General features: G+C 50.9%; 7 protein-coding genes across 7 annotated transcripts; 3 read left to right on the top strand and 4 right to left on the bottom strand.

The window, feature by feature from the left end:
- Window positions 1–242: 242 nt before the first annotated feature.
- BO87DRAFT_348793 (amino acid permease) lies at window positions 243–2,332 on the bottom strand. Its single transcript, XM_025620986.1, has 8 exons — window positions 2,229–2,332; window positions 1,779–2,179; window positions 1,616–1,731; window positions 1,394–1,571; window positions 1,024–1,338; window positions 630–959; window positions 506–577; window positions 243–440 (listed from the first exon to the last, which is right to left on the bottom strand). Exons 1-8 carry the CDS (start codon window positions 2,283–2,285, stop codon window positions 356–358), a joined length of 1,554 nt encoding a protein of 517 aa, XP_025484537.1. The 5' UTR covers window positions 2,286–2,332; the 3' UTR covers window positions 243–355.
- A 907-nt stretch (window positions 2,333–3,239) lies between these two features.
- Window positions 3,240–5,396, bottom strand: BO87DRAFT_403027 (HET domain-containing protein; the record flags this gene model as incomplete). The annotated part of the gene is made up of 3 exons (XM_025625730.1): window positions 3,240–5,080; window positions 5,132–5,218; window positions 5,303–5,396. 3 exons carry the CDS (start codon window positions 5,394–5,396, stop codon window positions 3,240–3,242), a joined length of 2,022 nt encoding a protein of 673 aa, XP_025484536.1.
- Window positions 5,397–6,293: 897 nt separating this feature from the next.
- On the top strand, window positions 6,294–9,582 carry BO87DRAFT_297317 (Sec23/Sec24 family protein; the record flags this gene model as incomplete). Its single annotated transcript, XM_025619018.1, has 6 exons — window positions 6,294–7,619; window positions 7,667–7,764; window positions 7,814–8,154; window positions 8,201–8,638; window positions 8,688–8,879; window positions 8,948–9,582. The coding sequence occupies 6 exons, from the start codon at window positions 6,294–6,296 to the stop codon at window positions 9,580–9,582; spliced, it is 3,030 nt and encodes a 1,009-aa protein (XP_025484535.1).
- A 1,832-nt stretch (window positions 9,583–11,414) lies between these two features.
- On the top strand, window positions 11,415–12,602 carry BO87DRAFT_372274 (putative extracellular thaumatin domain protein). The gene has a single exon (XM_025622242.1). It carries the CDS (start codon window positions 11,821–11,823, stop codon window positions 12,361–12,363), a length of 543 nt encoding a protein of 180 aa, XP_025484534.1. The 5' UTR covers window positions 11,415–11,820; the 3' UTR covers window positions 12,364–12,602.
- A 3,218-nt stretch (window positions 12,603–15,820) lies between these two features.
- BO87DRAFT_454907 (cleavage polyadenylation factor subunit CFT2) lies at window positions 15,821–19,222 on the bottom strand. The gene is made up of 2 exons (XM_025628602.1): window positions 18,865–19,222; window positions 15,821–18,799 (listed from the first exon to the last, which is right to left on the bottom strand). The coding sequence occupies exons 1-2, from the start codon at window positions 19,011–19,013 to the stop codon at window positions 15,901–15,903; spliced, it is 3,048 nt and encodes a 1,015-aa protein (XP_025484533.1). The 5' UTR covers window positions 19,014–19,222; the 3' UTR covers window positions 15,821–15,900.
- Window positions 19,223–19,492: 270 nt separating this feature from the next.
- BO87DRAFT_421224 (uncharacterized protein) lies at window positions 19,493–19,948 on the top strand (the record flags this gene model as incomplete). The annotated part of the gene is made up of 1 exon (XM_025627044.1): window positions 19,493–19,948. The coding sequence occupies one exon, from the start codon at window positions 19,493–19,495 to the stop codon at window positions 19,946–19,948; it is 456 nt and encodes a 151-aa protein (XP_025484532.1).
- Window positions 19,949–20,693: 745 nt separating this feature from the next.
- Window positions 20,694–21,856, bottom strand: BO87DRAFT_372272 (uncharacterized protein). The gene is made up of 2 exons (XM_025622241.1): window positions 21,836–21,856; window positions 20,694–21,761 (listed from the first exon to the last, which is right to left on the bottom strand). Exon 2 carries the CDS (start codon window positions 21,625–21,627, stop codon window positions 20,908–20,910), a length of 720 nt encoding a protein of 239 aa, XP_025484531.1. The 5' UTR covers window positions 21,628–21,761; window positions 21,836–21,856; the 3' UTR covers window positions 20,694–20,907.
- Window positions 21,857–22,388: the final 532 nt, after the last annotated feature.

Raw genomic sequence — 22,388 nt, 5'->3', positions numbered from 1 at the left:
GATATTTAGTAAGGAGCGGAGCTGAAATCCGAGAGGGATAGAGAGGGGGTGTGTGGTATGAATGATGATCGTGATCGTGATCGTCGATGATTTTATGATGTGTGTAGAGAGAGAATATAGAGGTGGAGGTGGGTTTGGTTACTGGAAGTATAATTACCCGATTTTCGAAGGTAGGTAGTAACCACGGACTAATCCATATTAATGCGTATATCAAATCCAAGAAGATAAGTCTATTCTACTCGATCTCTATCTGTTCTCAGGGGGTAAGGTACCTTCCAGCTGCTGGAGTTTGATCCGAAATGGATAGTTACGTCGGAAAGATTGATGTATGCAACGGGAGAGATGGTGTCCTTCATTACTGCATAGTCCCATAGTCAAGACCCGGTTCCTCAGTCGGAATAGGTTGCATATGTTCCGTTGTTCGAGGGCCAGTGTATCTCCTGTTCATCTAGTCAGTAACCACTCTCTTCTTTATAACTCGTGAAGAAATAGAAAGATAACTCACCCCCTCGCAGCAACCCACCACCAAACCAGCGCAAACGCAGCGATGAAAATACCGACGCAGATACCGTAGTTCCTTATCACTAATCAGCCTCGTCTGGATACTCAATTAAGGGATATGAACGTACATATTCGACACCGTCACCGGCACCGTCGGCGGAAAGAACAGCACCGAGCTGATAAACATAACCCAGATTACCGATACCCAGTTGATGTACGGTCCCCATCTTCCCAACGTAAACGGCCCCTCGATGAACTTGACCTGCTTTCGGTATATCTGATGCGCTAGAATCACAGACACGTAGGAGAGGTCTAATGCCGGCGCGGTGATGCTGAAGATGGCGGTGGCGGTGTGAGTCGAGCCGATGGCAATGCAGTTTAGGCAGATGCTGAAGAAGACGACGAACCAAACGGCGTTGACGGGGGTTTGGGTGTAGGGGTTTATTTGGGAGAGGAAGCTAAGTGGTTCGTGCTGTTAGTTGGGGTTGCTTGTTTGGATAAGAGGTGGAGTAGGGAACGTACGAAGAAAAGGGTAGGGCTTCGTCACGAGCAAATGCGTAGGCCATTCGGGTGTCTGCTAGCATAGCGGAACAGCCTGTGAAGAACTGTACGAGGATTGCTAGTCCCCACATCGCTGAACCACCTAGTTTTCCTCCGGCGTTGAGGAAGATCTGGGCTGCTGGGAGGCCGGTGGGGGTGTTGAGGATGCCTTCGTAGTCGGTGAGACAGAAGCACATTGATATAGTCAGGATCCAGCCGAGTATGCCGGATACTATCACGGCCCATTGAATAGCTAGGGGGCCTAGGGCTGCTGCGTTGTGCGTTTCCTCGGACATGCTGGGGCTATGTGTGAGCAGGTCTGGGTATTGGCATAGATGTAAGGTAGACGTACTGTGTGGTTCCATCGTAGTCGGTCATTGTCCATGCAACTGAGATGAAGCCTAGTAGGAATGAGAATACTTTCGATCCCCATCCGGATCCATCTGTGAAGCGGGTGAACACCCAGGTAGCTGGTTGCTTCTCCGGGGTGAACCATAACAGGGAGAAGCAGATACAGAATGTCGCGGCAACTGGTTGGTCAGCTGTGTTCTAATTACTCGAGAAAATGACATACTATTTATTGGGGCAAACCAAAGGAAGATCTGGTGCAGAGACTTGGTAGTCATCGAGCAGATCACACCCAGTAGGCAGAGCAATATCACAGATAAGAGCACCGTATCCAATGCAGAACTATCCCGTTAGCTAAGATAGTTGACAGACTACAGCCGATGACCTACGGTGAGTATGAATACTGCCCATCCACAAGCTCCGAATTCATACTCGCGCAAGCAAGTAACATCTGGCTGACAGTATAGGCGACACTGGACACTCCCGCCGTCTGTCCGAGGAGGTTACACCACCCCTGTACCCAGGAGAAGATGGGCACATGTTCATCTGGAACTACATGCTTTGTAACAAAGTACATGCCCCCGGCAGTAGGGTAAGCAGAGACCAGCTCTGCCACCGAGCTGCCGATACACAAGGCCATGCAGGAGCCCACGAACCAACACCATACTGCGGTTGCTGGGCCTCCTGCAGCCAGGGGAGCGCCGAAAGTGGCAGGCACTGAGCCTAGTATGCCTAGGATGGAGATGGCATAAGAGACAGTGGACCATTTTGAGAATTCGCGTTTCAATTCCTGGAACTGTCAGGCACCAGATGGGGGGATACAGGCGCTTAGGCCATACCTGTTTGTAGCCAATGCGGGCTAAGAGAAGCTCGTCATTGTCGTGGATGGAGGCCATCGCACTAAGTGCGTGAATATAATTTATCCCTAGAAATGAATGAAGCAACGAGAGCGTGTGGTGTGTCGGAAGCGATATTCCAGTTAGCTCTGTAGTTTCCGACCAGTGATCGTCGGGATCAGTCGATGCGGAACTTCACCCGCTCAGTTGCCGATCAAGGGTCGGTGAGAACCCCGCGAGGATCACTGCGAGCACCGGCGACGAATTTGAAGGATTACTAATGATAGATAACAGATTGAGAAAGCCGGTAGGTTTTCAACATTTGGAAAGGTCAGAAAATCGGATAGAATCCCATCGTGGGAAGAAGGAATTCGAATTTCGACAGAAGTGGCTGGGGGAAGGGTAGATGCATGAGATGCATTCTTATCAGGGCCGAACTGATAAATCCCAGCAAGGGCATCCCTACACCTCCTACGCTTATACTCCGAGGACATCCTCGCATAATTCTCGAATCATTCTGATTCATGGCGTCTGGTTTCAGATAGCTTCTTACGTTCTCAGGTAACGGACTGCGCACGGGTTTGCTCCGCGCAGTCCACCCCTAAGTTCACGTCAACTGTACTAGATAGATGTTAGAAAACCAGTGCGCCATTGAAGCACAACAGTCTTGGTAAGCATGATATGAGAAACAACGATGAGCTTTTTATATACCAGTACTGAATTAGTGGAACCACTGGCTTTAGCGATATGAGCGAAGTCGCAGAGTATGCTCTAAGCTGCGCATGCAAGGTAGGATCTGTTAGCCCTCGTAAAAGTGACAGTGGTGAAGAGTGATCATAATAACACTTGAAGGCAACTTGTATAATCATAGCATGCACTTATTTACTGCACGATTCAAATATTTCCTAATGCCCTCCATTCAAAAAGAGTAGCCAAAGGGCAGTCCGGTCAAAGCCAAAGATGAATGCTTGCTCATAAGACGTCGGGTTCCGATATATTCCACCTCCTATACTACTAGTCAATCACAAAGCTTCCGATTGGCCATTTCTCTGAGGTAACTTCATCATAGGCCTCACGCTCCAGACATGCTGTCACAGCCTCCCTGATGCTGTGCCTGGGGTGGCCTTGATAAGGCCTGAGCCGCAGCAACCCAACTCTACGATAACGATGCGTTCCACTGCTGCTGGCTGCACTTCTCGTCTGTGGCTGTAGAATGAGGAGATAGAGCACTGGTGGATCAAAATTGGTCACTTCTGCAACTTGGATTAAAGTGAAGTCCGTGCTGCTGCTCGGAACGATAACAGAGCCGCTCGTTTCCGTTTCTGCGAGGTAGCCAGGTCTCGCAAGAGCGACCTGCGCCAGCTCCCTCATGCTTTCCAACGGACCAGGTCGTATAAGGGCCCTTTGTACAACCCGCGTGAGGTTCCATCGGGACTTGGAATAGCTATCGAGTCTCAAGTGGAGGTGCCGATACGGCGCTTCCAGGGTTAGTTCCGCGCCCTTTATATGGCCGAAGACGCCATGAAGCTGGCCGTGGGCCTTGTAATCGACAATCTTTGCTAGATATTTGTATTTGCGCAACCATCTCAACCGGGGCCACTTCAAACCGACATAAGTGTCTGTCCCAATCCAGCTCCAGGACGGCTTGCGTTGCTTTGAATAGACACCCACCGGAGCATATATTTTTCTATTATGTTCGTATTCATAACTGAGATTCCGAACCTCAGAGCATTTAGCGGTGCTAGCAAGCGGCCCTGGGTAGTGCCCATTACGGTGTGTGCTCCATAATAACCCAAACAAGAGGTCCCCCCTCCATAATCCCGCGCAGTACTGTTCTCCTAGCGGTGCATAGAAGAACTCGGCCAATGCTTCGATCGCCGGCAAGCGATCTCTTTCGAATTTGAGATCCCGTGATACATAGTTTTCCAGCAGCAGGTACCAATTCAGATAGGGATCTGGCATGAAATATGCGTTGCATACTTTATCTGGCTTAGGCAGAGGAACCGGTAGTGGCCCTGGAGCCTCTATGATAGAGGCAGTAGTGGGTTTCTTTTCTGGCTCCCTAACCGTCCCAGTGCGGCATTTCCAAATCATCTCTTCTTTAGTGTAATACAATAGTCTTTTCGACAGTAATTCCTCTTGGAATGTCCAGCCTCTGGTGGCCCAGCGCGAATGCCGTGCCGGCTCCTTGTCAACCATATCCGTGTAACCCCGAAGGACAACAGGATACGCGCGCGAAACATCATTGACGCTACTTTTGTGGGACCATCGACGCCAAGGGAAAGGGCAGCTAAAGTACGGTGCCCTTTTGTCTAGAAATCCGTCGTCCGCAGTTTCTGCGCTGGTAGCGGCGATGGTGACAGCCGCATGTCTGTATATGCGGCTCATTCTTGAAGCTTCGACCGCCCAGTCGTTACTGTCATCTTGAAAAATACAGAGAGAGTCGATCCATAAGTATCGTAGTCCCAGTGCTCTTGTCACCAGGACAGCGTCCCGTAGAGTGGCTGGAAAGGTCGCCAGGGATCGTCCGCTGCGGAGATTGTCAACAGACGAGGCGCTGAGAATGAAATTCGAGTCTCCGCCCCAGCAATAGCTCAGTGCCGCCCATTTCCCGGTTTCACCGTCTGCACTGACGTGTAAATGTGGTTGTATGAGCGAGTCCCCTACGTCAATGACTCGTGTGGGAAGAAAATGCGCTCCGTCTTCGTATCCATCGCATTTTGCATGCTTCCGGCAGCATTTATCTAGCCAACTGACCGCCAGAGAAAGACATCTCTCAGAGCGTAGATCAAAAGGCAATTCATCACGACCAACATCTTCAAGGAGATGTGCGTCTCGCTCTGGTATCTCTGCGCCTTTTCGGCGTTAGCGTACTCTCTGAGCCTTCCAGCCTCTGGGTACCTTACTCTTAGCAGTGCATATATTCAACTTTGCGATTACTCCGACATCGTTGCAGATATTCGGGTCTCGCTTCCCCTTATCATCTGGCATGACTAGGACTACCAACCGAAGGCAGTGATGATGACGACCGATTCCCTGATGGATAGAAAAGAGCAGCGGCCCTTGACATCGCTTACATGCACAATCGTCCGACTCATGCGTCTCAGTGTCAACGCAGTATTTTATGTCACTCTTTTGGGACCAGAAGTGACAATGATGTGCCCAAACCATTCTGCAAAATTCACAGCCAATCTTCACAGCATCATGAAGAGCGGTGATATTCGCGTGGTGTGCCTGAAACCCCTTGGATTTGAGAATATTGTAGGACCAGCCAGTCCAAGGGTCCCTTGTTAGATAAAGCTCCCGGGTATCATGGTAAGATTGCAAGAGATCTCGGATGTCGATGCTCTGGCAGGCATCGCATAACTTCATCCTTCAGAGAATACAGGATGAGATCTTCGTTAACTCTATCACAACACGATATGAATGTCTGATTTGGATCGACTAAAACATTTTCAAAAGACACTGGCATCCGAGGGCCACTGTCCAGATATTTCAACAGAGAAAAAGCAATCCCGGATGTTTACGAGGCTATGCTGTGACCAGGAGCCCAACCACTGAGCCATCAATAAGAGTTGGGCAGATGAATACATCGCGCACTGCGGAGTAATTCCTGCCGTTCGCATGGGTCTTTTCATATGGAATCTTCCCACCCACCCAAGTGCACTATTCAACCAACTAATCCGTATATATCATAGACACCAATTATGCACGATATCCTTGTATGGTTTAGGGTTCAGTTGTGACTATTATAGTTGACTGTACCTGAGTCCGGGCATCGAGATAGACCAACAGTGCCATAAATGTGGCCGCTGAATAAGCAGGCGCTAGGCCGAGAGGGGGGAAGCGGCCAAGGCCACGGGTTCTCCTCCGACGAGGAAGTGTTTAGGTGGTCAGTTGCGATTAATTGCTATACTTCCCCTTTTCTTGGTGCAAACCCTTCCCGGCTGTCGTCTTGCAGCATTCAGTGATGGTCCGTGGCTGACAGGGTTTCTCTTCGCCGGTGATCGATCCCTCTGTCCCCTCGTCCACATTCGTTGATTTGCTTCCCCCGCGTTATGAAGCACTATGGCCGACCCCAACATGTATCATACCTACGGCCAGGCTCCGGTTCCTGGTGAAAACCCCTCCGATCCCAATCAAATGGCATATCAGGTGCCTCCGCAAGGCTATCCTGCCGCTGGAGTTCCTCCCGGCCCTTCGCCTCCCCAGCCCGGTGCTGCGTACGGAGTCCCTGCCCCTAATCAACAATGGCCCGCCTATGGCTCTCCCCCGCCAGCACAGCAGCCTCTGCAACAACCACCGTCACAATTCGCATACCAAGCCGATCCGCAAGCTGCGGGGGGTGCCCCTGTGGACCCCGGAATGGCTGGGCTAGCGTCCCAGATGAGTGGTTTGGGAATAATGGGAGGTGAAGGAGGAGCGGCCCGGTCAAGCAAGAAGAAGCATCGGCATGCGCACCATGAGATCGCTGGTGCTTCGGCATCCGTCGCGCAACCCTTCGCAGCTGCTCCCCAGGACCCCATGCAGCCAACCTCGCAGTTCCTCAACACCGGCTTGAACCAAGCACCTCGTCCCATCTCGCCCGCCGCGAGCATCCCCGCCCCCGTGAACCCAGCGTTCGGAGGTGGTGCCGGTGCAGTTCCGACACAAGGGAAGGTCGATCCGGAGCAGATTCCCAGCATTCCCCGGTCTCGCGATATACCTGCGCAATACTACTTCAATCATGTGTACCCGACGATGGAGCGGCATCTTCCTCCTCCGGCGGCGGTTCCGTTCGTCGCCCACGACCAGGGCAATTCGTCCCCCAAGTACGCCCGTCTCACCTTGAACAACATCCCATCCACCTCCGACTTCCTCTCCTCGACCGGCCTTCCTCTGGGCATGGTATTGCAGCCGTTGGCGCGCCTAGACGGCGAGCAGCCGATCCCGGTGCTGGACTTTGGCGACGCCGGGCCGCCGCGGTGCCGCCGGTGCAGAGCGTATATCAATCCCTTCATGTCGTTCCGCTCCGGCGGAAACAAGTTTGTCTGTAACATGTGCACATTCCCCAACGATGTGCCGCCAGAATACTTTGCCCCGCTGGACCCGTCCGGCTCGCGCATCGACCGCATGCAGCGTCCGGAGCTGATGATGGGAACCGTGGAGTTCTTGGTGCCGAAGGATTACTGGAATAAGGAGCCTGTTGGTCTTCAGTGGCTATTCTTGATTGATGTCAGCCAGGAATCGGTGAACAAGGGATTCCTGAAGGGCGTGTGCAAGGGTATCATGGAAGCGTTGTACAGCGAGGAGACGGAAAATCCCGAGGATGAGGCCCCCTCAAGGCGGATACCTGAAGGCGCCAAGGTTGGCATTGTCACTTATGACAAGGAGGTGCACTTCTACAACCTTAGTGTAGGTTCTCGAATCATCCCTTGTCGCTACCAAGCTTACAGTTCCAGGCACAACTCGACCAGGCACAGATGATGGTGATGACCGATTTGGAGGAGCCGTTCGTCCCTCTCAGTGAGGGGCTGTTTGTTGACCCCTACGAGTCTAAGTGCGTCTCTTACACGATCGTGGTGGAACTATGCAACTAACAAAACTAGGGACGTCATCACCTCTCTGCTGCAGCGCATCCCGACCATCTTCTCTCATGTCAAGAACCCACAGCCAGCCTTGCTGCCCGCCCTCAACGCGGCATTGTCTGCCTTGAGACCGACTGGCGGTAAGATCGTGGGCACGATCGCTAGCCTGCCCACTTGGGGTCCTGGTGCGCTGTCCCTACGGGACGACCCCAAGGTCCACGGCACCGATGCGGAGAGGAAACTGTTCACGACCGAGCATGCAGGATGGCGTGAGACGGCCGGGCATCTGGCTGAAGCTGGAATCGGACTGGACATGTTTATCGCAGCACCGAGCGGAACCTACATGGATGTTGCTACGATTGGTGAGTTGACACGCGCTACCCTGCCTGACTACGCTAACGTTGGCAGGCCACGTCCCTGAGGTAACCGGCGGTGAGACCTTTTTCTACCCGAACTTCCACGCACCTCGCGATATTCGGAAGCTCTCGAAGGAATTGGCACATGCTATCACGCGAGAGACGGGCTACCAGGCCCTGATGAAGGTCCGTTGTTCGAACGGGCTGCAGGTGTCGGGCTATCATGGCAACTTTGTCCAACATACATTCGGGGCCGATCTCGAAATCGGAGCCATCGACGCCGACAAGGCTATCGGAGTAGTGTTCAGCTACGATGGAAAGCTCGACCCGAAGCTGGATGCCCACTTCCAGGCAGCCTTGCTGTATACCTCGGCTAATGGCCAGCGTCGGGTGCGGTGCATCAACACCGTGGCTGCAGTGAATGAGGGTGGCATGGAGACGATGAAGTTTGTGGATCAGGACGCAGTGGTCGCTATGGTGGCCAAGGATGGTATGTTTGCTCTATCGGCAGGAATGACAAATGCTAACGAAAACTACAGCGGCCTCCAAGACCCTAGACAAGTCCCTCAAGGACATCCGGGCAAGCGTTTCCGAGAGGACGGTGGACATCTTCAGCGGATACCGCAAGATCTTCTCTGGATCTCATCCTCCCGGACAATTGGTGTTGCCAGAGAACCTGAAAGAGTTCTCGATGTACATGCTCAGCCTGATCAAGTCGCGGGCTATTAAAGGTAAGACCGCTCAATTCCCCTTTCGCTCACCGTCAATCGGAGAAACACGGTTGTCTGACAGCATGCAGGCGGACAAGAGGCGTCGGACCGACGCATCCACGACATGCGGATGCTGCGGTCCATCGGGTGCACGGAGCTGTCACTGTACCTGTACCCCCGCATTATTCCGATCCACAACATGCAGCCGACCGACGGGTTCCCCAACGAACAGGGACAACTGCAAGTGCCCCCCTCGCTGCGGGCCAGCTTCTCCAAAATTGAGGAAGGCGGGGCGTACCTGGTGGACAATGGGCAGCAGTGCCTGTTGTGGCTGCATTCACATGTGTCGCCCAACCTCCTGGAGGACCTGTTTGGCGAGGGCCAGACGTCGCTGCAGGGGTTGAGTCCACAGACCTCGACGATCCCAGTGCTGGAGACGCATTTGAACGCGCAGGTGCGCAATTTACTGCAGTACTTCTCAACGATCCGGGGATCCAAGGCCGTGACGATCCAGCTGGCGCGGCAGGGTCTAGACGGGGCGGAGTACGAGTTTGCGCGGATGCTGGTAGAGGACCGCAACAACGAGGCGCAGAGCTCGGTAGACTGGCTGGTACACATTCACCGGCAAATCAACCTAGAGCTGGCGGGGCATCGCAAACGCGAGGATACAGCGGGGGAGGGGGGATTGACGAGTTTAGCGGGTCTCCGAGCGCCATATTGGTAGGATAGACGGGGGGGGGTTGAATACAGGGTACAGGAAACATTTCTACACATATTTTGGTTCAAGAGAAAGAATTTGGAAGAGAAGGGGGTGTGTTCCAGAAGCGGCAGTGACTTGCAATATACCACGGTTGAGAAGAGCGTTGACAGAAAGGGTTCAGTTCCGTTCAGTTTGGATTCTTGGGATCCTTTTCAGGGTCTTTTTCTTTCTCACGATCAGACAATGCCCAGCAAGCAGCAGTAAGCAGTAAGCAGTAGTAAGTAAGTAGAATAAGGCAGGTATGGCGTAATAGTAGTGAGGTGTATGCGCAAGTGTCTGTGCCACCACAATCACACCATGTAAAGAGAAAAAAGACGTACAATAAAGAGGCAACACCTTCCCAGAAAGGATAGGCACACGAGAAATTCAAGAAGAGGGGGGCAATGAGGGGGTAAAGATTCTTAGCAGGAGGGGAAGGGAAGAAAGAAAGAAAGAGAAGACCACAAAATCTAGATGGCACAACGTTCTAGACTTTCCATCCACCCAAATCGAAGACTTTTCTTTTCTCTACAAGGAAAAAAGGAAGAAAATCGGGAAAAGGCAGAATAAGGTCGGACTAGGTTCGGAGACTAGAATTAGTTAGGAGTTAGTTAGTGGGTGGGTGAGTGGTGGTGGTGGCCTAAGCACAGCACTTCTCGTCCGATGAACAGTGTGTATGTGTGGTTCATCTCCACCAGGTGAATTGACTGAGATTGCGTAGGCATTGATTGTCGTTGGTGGAATCGACACCACACGGATAAAATAATGAATTGATTACTCAGTTTTTCTCGGACGAGCAGCGAGCGAAAAAGAACAGGCAAGGCAGGACAGACGAGCAAGCGAAGAATTCCGATCCGTGGATTGGGTGGAAGAAGACAGTGCGTTCTTTTTCTATTCGCCCCATTGCCATTGCCATTGGACTGGGGAATGAGTGGAAGTTCTTTGATCCACGCCAGTCAAGTCAGTCAGAATTGACTCACTGGTTCCGAGAGAGAGTCTGGAACGGTGCAGGGCTTGTGGGCACACACTAGTTTATTAGTGATAGGTGTTATTACCACGCGTCGGGATAGGAAGTGGGTGTATTTCCACGGCCTCCGAGAATTGGTACACTACTTTGACTTTTTTGGGCCCAGGGAAAGGCGAACTTGGGGTTTTGTGGAGTGTCAGTCGATGAATGGATGGATGGATGAAAGAAGGGAGTTGGGTCGGAAGGTAGGTAACTGCCATGCTGGTGTGGTTTAGGGGAAAAGGGAGTATTATTGAGTGCCTATTTTTGGGATCAATATGAATTAGTTACTTGACTCCGTACTATGACTAAAAATTCATTGTTAATATTGGGATGGGATAGGCATGGAATTTGAAAGAAATGAGAGATTCTAGACAAGTATCTATTATGTATCTAGTGGATGGATCGAGGTCTAGATGGGTGAATATACTAAGTGGACGAGGGACAAGGTAGTACTACGTAGTGGGTGGTGATGAGTGTATCTTCGTAGTACTGTAGAGTGTACACACCCACTGCAGACGCTGTCAGCACCCACACCACCACTTTCACAATACTCCATCAACTAACTGCCTACGGTGTAGTGGAATGGAAATCTGCGTATGGCAGATGGCAGTGGATTCCGTCTCGTGGCGTCTCCAGGAACTTCTTCTCCACCCGCGCCCAACTTCCAGCACAACTTGTAAATCAGCGAAAAGGCAAAAAGAAGAAGAAAAAAAAAAAAAAAAAAAATTCAAAATGCAATTCATGGCTCGCCAGGGACAATCCAATCCACGTCAGTGGCCATGTGGAACCCAAAGTCGAACAAACTTTTTACCCCTGCGCCTCTGGCGGCGATTCGTTGAAACGGCCAGGAACAGCAGCAATTGCAGTGGTGACCACTAGCCGATCTCTTCGCCGACGGTTGGATGCCTTGCCGCCGCAAAAAGCTATATAAGGATGCATCTCGCTGCACCTTTTGCTCTTCTATCCATCAGCAAATCCACTGACACTCTCTTGATCAGCTTTGTCTGACCTGTCATTCTCTCTCTCTTTTTTGATACATCTGATATTAGTCTGTCGATCAGACTAGTCTGCCTTCCTTTTAGTCCTCTCTCTTTTGGACTTTACCAACTACTTCTCGTTCTTCTCTGAACAATCACAACTTGTCAATCTTTGACAACAGAACAAAAATCTCATCTTTTCGAGTCAATCTCTTTTCTTCCACTACAACAATCAAAATGTTCTTCAAGACCATCCTCACTGCCGCTCTGGCCACCGCTGCCACGGCTCTTCCCCACTCCTTCAGCAACAACATGGTTCGTCGCAACGGTACCTCTTCTGGCTCCGGCGGCGTCTCCATCTCCAACAACATGAGCAACACTACCGTCTACGCGTGGACTGTTTCTGATAGAGTCAGTAACATGCATACCCTTTCTGCGGGCGGTGGTAGCTACTCCGAGTCCTGGCAATCTAACGACAACGGTGGTGGTATCTCCATCAAGCTGTCCACCACTGAGAGCCAGTCCGATGTCCTCCAGTTCGAGTACACTGAGGATGGTGACACCATCTACTGGGACATGTCCTGCATCAACCTCGGCAGTGACTCTGCTTTCACCAAGTACGGTTTCTCCGTCACTCCTTCCGAGGAGGGTGACAACTGCCCTTCTGTCAACTGCGAGGCTGGTGACACTGAGTGCGCTGAGGCCTACAACCAGCCCGATGACAACGAGGCCACTCACGGCTGCCCCATTGACACTCAGTTCACTCTTACTCTGGGTTAAACGGATCCCTCAAATCAATCAATCAATTGGGATTTGAAGAAAGAGATGGATGGAATGGAGTTTTTCTTTTTTGGAATATACCATGGGTCGGATGGGTTTTGGTTTTGAAAGTTCTCCTGTATAGATTGACTTGATCTGCCTCCTGGATGAGTTGCGCACAAGACAAAGCAGAACAACACAACACTCTCTCTTTCGTGAATTACACCTACACCTTTTGGTGGATTTCGCTTGCTGTGCTATGCGGTTATGTATGTAGTGATTTGAGATCACATGAATTATGCCTATAGACTTGCTTTGATAGAAGAAAAAAATATCTTACAAAATACCTTCTCTCATACCTTCTCTCTTTTTTTCCCAGTTACTTCCGTCTACTATTCTCTTCTCCTATGGAGAAGTGGTATACCTCAGAAATACCTATACGAAGTACTTGATCAATAATTGACATCGAACTCAATGTCTGACCTGTCAGAAGTATAATCGGTGTAACTGTCCCCTCAATTAAATTGACTTAGCACTCACAAGATCAATATTACTCCTCCAGAAGGAATACAACCAACCAACCAACACAATCTGTCACACCCCCCTAATCCCTCCCTCATCCCTACAATACAATCACACACATCGAACACTCCTATCCAAATCCACAACAGTATTCCCATTCAAAGTTCTGACAACCCACAACCTAAGTACTATACATGTATACCTTCGATCTGACAGATCAAATACCCTAATTCCAGAACAAACCTACAGATGAACAAGAAAACAATAGTTTAATAGCTTAATGCAGGAACTATTTACACCTACTTTTTACTTTCCGAATTCACCTACTCTACATACAGTACATATGCCCTCCAAGAAGAGCAGACAGTGACTCACAAAGTAACCCCTCCCCTCCCCTCCCCTCCCCTCCCACCTACTTACCGAATTACTTGTGGAGGAACACACCAACTACGTAACTACTCCGTGGACAGGCAAAAATCAGCCATAGTGGATCCCCTTGAAGACTCCATCCAAAAGTGGGGCCCGAATCACAACTGAATGGGCGGCCGGCCGCCGGCGGCGGGCGCCTCTTCCATTTCATCCATTCTTCCCAGCCCCGATTCAGATTCATCGATTGGGCTGGATCTGGGACCCACCCATCTTTTGTCCTGTCTTTCTTTCTCACCGATGGAGTTGAGTCTGGGTTCTAGACTTTCTTTTTCTGCTGTGCTGCTCCCGCTCGGCTGAGAGGGGAGAGGAGGGGTGTGTGTGTGCCCGACAAGGATATTGAGGATGACACATATTGTGGTAATTCTTTAGTTAACTAACTAGATAGCCCACTATTGTACTGTGCATGTTTATTTTGTGTGGTTAGTAAGAAGGAAGGATTATTAATGTAGAAATACAACGAGGAGTTAAACTGGATTAGTTACTCTGTAGAGTATCCCCACACGATGAATGTAGGTTGAAGAGGCAACTAAACTTCGCGGGATTCTCACCCTCCCATGTGCCGGTTCTTACCACGCACGCACACACGCTCTCGATCCGTAGATACTGTGTTGTACTACGGAGTATAATAGGTGTGTGTGTGTGTGTGAATTGGGTTCTTCAATTCCGCGGTTGGTTACTTGGTTGGTTGGTTAGTCACCTACGAGGCAAAAAAGAAAACGGGAAGAAAAATAGAAAATGGAAAAAGAAAGAAAGTGGCGCAATACGTAAGTAAGTACCAAATATACGGAAGAACAACGACAGACACAAGACAAAAAAAAAATATAATTGGCCAGTTAGGCAGCCATTTCACTTGCACTTTCACAGAATGGAATATTATTTCTCTGTAAACATGATAATAATATTCTTACCACACACATACACAAAATATTGAGTGTTGTCACAGTTTCTAACCGCTGAAGAAACCCAACCAAGCAACAATGAACACCAGCCTAAAGCAAGCAAAGCGGTAAAAACAGGTGCCCTGCCTGCCCTACCCCCCATTCCTTCAATATGATTGGCCACCACACCAACCTTATCCTTTCATGGATCCCCCACATCCCATTGGTCAACCGCGGATCCGCCCGCATTGTCCATTCAAGATTCAAAGATCGATTCCGTTTCGATTGATTTTTGGGCCGTACTCCACCAGTCAATGGACGTTACGTATGTCATGGTTATCCTTAACCCATTGTGCTTATTCAGCCAACGAGAGTGTGTATGTTTGATGGTTGACGTGGTGGGTTAAACCAACTGCTGATGGTGCTGATGGTGAGTGGGGGTTAGGTAGGTGTGTTTTGGATGTGTTTCACAATTTACCCCTCCTCCTAGTAGTAGTACTTCGTATCTTGTCTATCACTTCAAGTTGCTTTGGTGGTTGGTGTGTGTGTATGTGTGGTGCTCTGGATAAAATGGTCTTTCCAGTTACTATTGCAAGTGGTGGGTGATGGTTGTGGTGGGGGAATAGAATGGATGAGATTATCCGACGGATCCGAGAGAATGCCGCCGTGATGAGGGGAACCCTGCTTGCCTCCTCCTCTTCTTCTCCTCGTTTATTGTTGCCTTGATGGATATCCCCGGATAAATGGATTGATTGATTACTACTCTAAGGCGGTGGTTGGGATCACGATTTGGTTGTTTCTACAAAGTTTACGGGGTACTTGCTGTGTACCTGTAAGACAAGTATCGCTGCTCGCAATCAAGGAATGGCAGGTTCCACTTCCAATACTAAGGGATTGAAAGCTGACATCTGAGACAGATTGATCTCATTGTGAGTAATCTTACTAGACACTTAGTTACTAGGTAGATGGATAGATGGATAGATAGATACCTCAGGTTGAAAGTAATCACTAACAATACTCTCACATTCAATTAATCATTCCAGGAACATGCTCGACAAATCTTCATTAGTATACCACACCAATCTAGACTAATTAGATAATAATAATAATAATAATACTCCCCCTGATTCACTCATCCCAAAACCCTACCCACCTATGTACTCACTAGCATATACCATATACCATCTACCAAAAATATCTACACATACAATCTGGACTCCCACACAAACTACACTATCACCATCTGACACAACTAGTTCCCGCCTCCTGGCCTGACCTTCCCTAGATCATAGTTCTAGCCCTTCCAGAAACACCCTCCCGCGACTATTGATTCACCTTCGGGATCTGGGGCAGGAAAAGGGGTAAATAACATACAGTAGTTAAGAATGTGGCTTGATGGGACTGAGACGTGTCCATTTATAGTATACTTATAGTAGATAGATGTGTATTAGTGCACGATTTAATGATCAACTACTATACCACTACGATGATGTGACAAGTGCCATTGAGTTATAATGCTGACTTACAGTAGTATACTACCTGCACGCTCAGCTAATGGGGCTAAATTACACAGTGCTATTCGGAGGATTCGGCTGACGGGCCAAAGTCATGGCATGCATCATATACTACAGTTCATACATAGGTAAGTGGGTAAACGGATATTTTATGTCTTGTTTAATCTACTGGGTTGGTATAATCCAACATCAGACGAACCGGTCCGTGGCAGCACCTAACTCCCCGACACAACAGCCAATCCTTCATAAATCTTCTGCTTCACAGCCAAGAAGCTCCCTCCTCCTCGTCCTAGATTCGTCGACGCCGCAGACTGCGCGGATGCTTCAATCTCAATCCGCCCCGTCGCCGACTTCCGCACTGCCACCATCCCATCGATAAGGAGCGTTCCCTCGCCCCTGAATTCTGCCGTATGTCCGGCCCCTTGCATGATCTTGCGCAAATCTGCCAGCCGCAGGTCGCCCACATGGAGCGGCCGGGTCATGGACCGCGTCCCCGCCGCCATGTTGACCGGCAGCACATCCAGCAGTGGGTATACCTCGGACTTGTCGGCTGATGGTTTGGCCCCCTCTGGTGGTGCGTTCGTCGCGACCTCGGTGCTACCTCCTTCTTCCTTCTTCTCCTCCTCCAACAGTTTCGGCTTCTTGCTGGGGTTCTCTTCTGTAGAATCGTCCAGGACGGCCTGTTCCGGCCCCCGCAACTGCGCCGTCAGCGTAACCACTCCCAGGCTGCGTACGTGCTGCCACTTCAAACGCCGGACCAGGTTGTTGCTCAACTTGACCATCCATGCGTTGGTGTCGACGCTGGCGTCAACAACTTCGCCGTTGACTGGCGTGAAGATGACTGCCGAGTCTGCGGCCGAAACGTCCATTCCGGATTTGGCTGCCAGGAGCTTCTGGCATTCGCTCGCCAATGCGGTCGTCTCCTGTTTCATGCCACCAACCAGGATCAACTTCCGGGGCTGGATGAGCGGGATGAGCATCTCCAGACTGCGCTTGTCGTGTAGTCCCGTAAAGTCCACGTATGCCAGCCGTGCATTTATTGTCAGTGTAGCCTTTTCATATATTGCCTTCGCTGGCCCTTCGAAGCTCTGTCCTTCCACCTCATCCTCGGAGGATACCGCGGCATCCACTTCCCCGTCTTCGGCGAGGCTCAGTTCGTCAGCAGTGCTGACATCCCGTTTCTGCGCATCGCCAAGCGCTTGCCGTTTGGCGCCACTGCCCGACAGTCGACGTCCGTGGGGTGCTGTTTCGTCCCAGCGACGTTTCTGTCCCAGCTTGGTCTGGGAGTCGGTCCGGCGCTGCTGCATGTCGGCCTCCTCACGTTCCTCGGCACGGAGGTACTCCTCAGGCCGGATGAACTCGCCATACTCGTCCCCCTTCTTCCGCGGTGCCACATACGGGAACATGCGCTCGCGACCTTTCTTGCCTCGTACATCGTAGTCGTAGACATTCTTGCGTCGTAGGAGAATGTTGACGCCAAGGTCTTCATCGCTGAGGCCGAGCTTGTTTCGGTTGGAGTGTGCCAATGAGGTCGAGAAGTTCAGGACGCGACCCTGCTGTTCCGTCTCCGAGTCTTCTGATGTAGAGCTTGACCGGTCATCGAGGGCGTCGGCGGCATTGTCAAGATTTTCTTGTCCTCTTGCTTGTGAGGTATCTTGAAGTTGTCGTTTCGTGGCCAGATACTGCTGGTAGAGCAACTGCTCGCCTGCGTCCAAAGGCGCACGTCGCACATCCGTCCAGGAGAGGTCCCGGCCTCCGCTGTGCACCTGTTCCAGCATCTCACCATCCGATGCCTTTTCCAGAGCGACGCCATCCTTCCGTTCTTCATACCACTGCCAGATCATACTGCCGAGCGTCTTCCTGTGGCTGCTTTCCTGGCCCTCCGTGATCCTCTCCTTGTGCAGAGGCTCCGTCAACAGCAGCAGGTTGTTGGCACCTTCCGCCACCAAACGAAGAGAGTCCTTTGCGAATCCCCAGTCCAGAGACGTATCGGAAGCCAGGATGACCTTGGGCTTCTGGTCGGACAGAATCTTCTCTAATCGCTTTTTGCGTTCCAAGATTCGGAGATGTTTGAATGTAAAAGGCCCCACGCCCTTCCCTTCTGCTTTGCCCTGATTCTGACCTGCACGTTGGCCTTCTGTATTTGATTGACCAGTCGCTGCATCCACACCCTCGGCCGCCTCAAACTCTCGCACGATATTCTCGTCCATCCACTCCAGCATACTCCTTGCCAGTCGCATCGTAGTATTAGCTTTGCGGCCGGCCAGGTATAGTCCGGCCCCCTTCAGTACATCGTCACCCTGGCCAGAGCCTGCCGCATCGCGCCAGGCATGTTCCAGTGCATAAGCCAACTCCAGCACACGAGCGCTAGTATCCGTAGGAATCAGCACTGTACCACCCTTGGCGATGGTGCTCCGAATCATGTCCAGCAGCAAGTCATCCCGTTTCTTCCTGCCTCCGGGCAATGCAAACCGTTCGCCTCCCCTGGTACTGCATACCAGCGCCGTAGGTTTGCGCAGCTGCTCAATGACCTCCGTTCCACTAGCACCGGAACCTCCAAACCAGGCAGCGCCCGCGACGACGCTCTCTCGAGCTTGGTTCCAGTCGACCGCATAGACAATTGACTCCATGCCATGTTGTACATGCCATATCGTACCACCAACGGTGTGTCCAGCGTTGTATGCGGTCAGCGTAAGGCCGTTCAGGGGCGGGGAGAATGGTGACGGAAGCGGTTGGTGTGGTTGTGAGTATTTCAAAGGGTGTATCAAAGAGAAGTACCGGGCGATTTCTTCGGCGGTAGGAGGTTGGAGGAGGATGCGCCCGGCATGAGTAGCTTCGGCGCTTTCATCGCCTTTGGCCACCGACGCAGCAGCTGATGCTGCGGCCGTAGAAGCGCCGGGCTCGGAGATCGAGGCTTTGGGTAGAAATGTTGCGGCCAGCGGAGAAGAGGCGTATAAATCCTGTAGCAACGTGCGACCGAGCGCAATGACGGGACTCGTAGCGTAGACGGGGATTTGCGTGAGGAGAGGGAAGGCCTTGCAACAATGGGCAAAGGCACCGATATGAGCGGGTGTAGCGTGGGTTAGAAGAATGAGCGACAGGGTCGGGACATGTCTATCATTATAATATTAGAAGACTGACTCCTCCGATAGATATACAGGACTGCAGTGGTAGCTCACTTTTCAAGTTCCTGCAGGTCGAGAGGATCAAAGGTGTCATCCCAACCGACGTCCACAAGAATCTTGATTCCTCCATCAAGCTCGAGAATTGATTGTGAAGCCTTCGATGACGCAGACTGCGCGCCTAGAAGGGGGGTAAAGGTGAACATCTTGGCTTGGAGATTCTCGTGCGCGGCGATCCCAGGAGAGCTGCAGTTGAGGCTGTCGCGGAGACTCGGGAAGCGCTCTCACTTAGCTCATCGATCCAGACGGAGTAACGACGAACAATGCGCGACTAGTTGAAAATTATCGTAACATATCCAGACTATTGAGCAGCATTCACTAATATGAAACAATGGCTGAGTGCGAAGGATGCTGATGCCGCGGATTGTTTGGTCGACATCGGCAGACACAAAGCAGCATCACATCACGGGTCTGTTTGTCCGGTTTGCACTACTCTCTTTATCGGGTAATCATGATGCAGATCATTTATATAGTACTATTGTCGAAGTATACAAAGACACAAACAATAACAAGCATGGTGAATAAAGCTACAAGACATGATAAATACACAGCAACATATGCTTTGTCGCATTCAACTCAACCTTTCTTAGTCGCTTTTGCAGCCTCTTTCCCCTGGGACCTGGCCATGGCCCGCGTTTGCATTCGCCGCGGTGGCGATGCTGGTTCTGCTTCCCCTGCTGCAGGCCCCGTTGATGCTAATGACCGTACTGAGCGTGTCGATCGTTTTGGTGCTGCTGAGCGTTTTGGTGCTGCTGAGCTTTTTGGTGCTGCTGAGCTTTTTGGTGCTGCTGAGCTTTTTGGTGCTGCTGAGCTTTTCGGTGCTGCCGATCGTTTCGGTGCTGCTGCGCGTGCTGGTGCTGCTTCCTCTGCTGCAGCTCCTGCTGATGCTGATGACTGTGCTGCGCGTGCTGAGCGCGCTGAGCGTCTTGGTGATGCTGAGCGTGCTGGTGGTTCCGAATTCTCCGGTTCTGTAGCCCTCTTCCTCTTCGTCCCTTTCGCTTTTCCCTTCTTCGCTGGTTCCACTTGTGCTGGCGCCGTCTTGGGTAGCGGAGGCGGAGCCCTAGGTATCTGCTCAAGTTGACCTGGAGCCAGAGCAGAATGCAAACTGCTTGGGCTCACTCCGCCCCAATTTCTCATCCGGTGAAGTATATCTTGAGGGTAATATTCATCGTAGTGATCATGCATGTATTGCGTACTGTCATTTACCTTGGAAATTACTCTTGGAATGATTGGTCCCTGAACAGGCGGTCCCTGCGCAGGCGGTCCTTGAGCAGGTGGTCCTTGAGCAGGTGGTCCTTGAACATGCGGTCCTTGAACATGCGGTCCCTGAGCAGGTGGTCCCTGAGCAGGTCGACTCCTCCGTGAGCCGGCTTCCCCACCTTCAATCCGACGTTGTTGTCCTCTTATCTCGTCGACCGGCTCGATCAAAGCCGGGTATACGTCGACATGTGGCCCTGTTATGTTGTACCATCCTGTCCACCCTGGTGGGCGGGCTCGAGCCTCTTGTATCGCTAGAAGTATATTTCCATTAAGCGGTTCTTGTAGCAGCTGCCTCTTCGGTTCCGATGTTGCTCCTAATACCCCAGTAAGTACTTGCGGTTCTGCTAGACCTTGCCGTAGCTGTCTCGGTCTTTCCCTCGCTAAAGTTTTCGCACCTTGTCTTGATGGCCTGTCGGGCGCTCCTCCTGGAGGCACTAGATTCCTCATCAGCCAGACATTTCATCACTTTCAAAAGGTGAAGTCAACAGTGTCTTTACCTTGTTGCGGTACTCCAAATCCATATACCTGGGGATTAGGGGGCGGGTGAAGATGAATGTCTGGGTCGTATTGTTCATAGACTACCACATTACCCCCACGAGCTAAGCACATGGCCAGAATTAGCACATCAGAAAGAGTTCCGGAATGTATAACGCAAGGGATACATGGAGAATGTGAGCAAGTCCTTCCCGTAAGCCGCAATATCTTAGAGATGGTTCGTATATATCGCCAAACAGGTTTGCTTATAGCGACTTAGGCCGCTCCGACAAGACATACATTACATCATCTGATGACCTTGAACACGTACAAAAAGAGGCATAGGAACATGCTCAACACAAGTAAAGTGACAACAATCCAGATCCATTTACACTCACCCTGATTTGTGGCTCCACCATCATCCGCAGTGTATGGTGGTTCATGGTCCATGTACTCAGCCGGCGGCGTGTCTATTCCGTTGTTTGGATCATTTTCCTGTTGGGGAGGGTTGTTATGCATGGATAGCATCTTTAATGTTCCTGCTAAGTATCGACTGTGTCCTTCAGTAGGGTCCTTTGGCCGATGGACCTTGTGCTTGGGAGCTTGCGTGAATAAAGGCGGCCGCTTATATGAACTATAATTGTAGCCTTCACCTGTGCCTGATTGAGTCGGTGCTACCATCTCACTAACGGGCATGTGTCGATGATACTTCTTGCCCTGAGGCCCCTCTGTCCACGTTGGCGGGACGACTGGTTCTCCATATGGTCGAGATCTTCGCGTCCCCAGATGTAGAGGTTGGAGGCTATTGCTCGTATGGCTAGTTGGTTGTTTAGCAGCGACATCCTGCAGCTCTCTGGCAGCATTGGCCAGGATGGCCCCCCGTCCTGCCGAAAGCCTCCCGGTACCACTTGACAGGGTTTCAGGTTCCGCATTGACAAACTCCACGTGTTGGTCCCCTGGTGGGTTTGCGTCAAGGGAAGTTCTTTGCGACGGATCCTCGAACCGCTTGCCGGGTTCTTCAGACATTGCTTATCAAGTTGATGGAGTGGTGGATGTGGATAGCTTGAACAAGAAAGTAATGCTCGAGTACACACTGGAAGTACGCCTCGTAGTATAAATTTCTCAGAATGCGAGCCCCAAAGCTTGTAAGCTCAAGACGACTTGGAAAACAATATGGTCAGCCCGGACACCCCGTGCGGAGCGATGGTAGTCAAATATATCTGGGACAACTTGCATTATCGATGGAGTTCATTCACGCTAGGTTTCGAATGAACTTCCTTTCACCTATATCGACCTAAGTAATTGATTCAACAAAAATAGAACAGACGCAATGTATTCCTCCGTCTTTGTTGGACACTTCTTTGTCCCCGAAAGCGTCAACAAGAACTTCCCACGAGGCGGAAATTGCAAAGTGAAAGATCTATAAGCCGGCGTCAGCATTGTCAGTAACAAAGCCAATCGATTTCGACACTAAACTTACCTAAACCTTCGTATACCCGCCGAAGTCTGAGCAAGAGCACTCATGCACTTTGCTGCAATTTTCACCCTGAAGGAGCAAGTCTCTCGCAAGTTGTGCTGTTGATCGGTCCGTTAGTTCAGTCCGAAGAGAAAGCCCCATCACTTTCAATTCGCTGAGCATCCAACGTACAGGGACGGTAAATCCCGCGAGGACAGCAGAAAAAGGACGTCAAATATCGTCTCTCCATGGCCCTCATCACACTTGTCAGATGTCCTCCTGGCCTTTCCAATGTACATTTTCAGCACATTTCCGCCCTAGAAGATAAACG

Source organism: Aspergillus neoniger (genome assembly GCF_003184625.1).
Source record: "Aspergillus neoniger CBS 115656 unplaced genomic scaffold BO87scaffold_2, whole genome shotgun sequence".
Classification (NCBI taxonomy): Eukaryota; Fungi; Ascomycota; class Eurotiomycetes; order Eurotiales; family Aspergillaceae; genus Aspergillus; species Aspergillus neoniger.
This window is presented reverse-complemented; position numbering and strand designations above follow the sequence as displayed.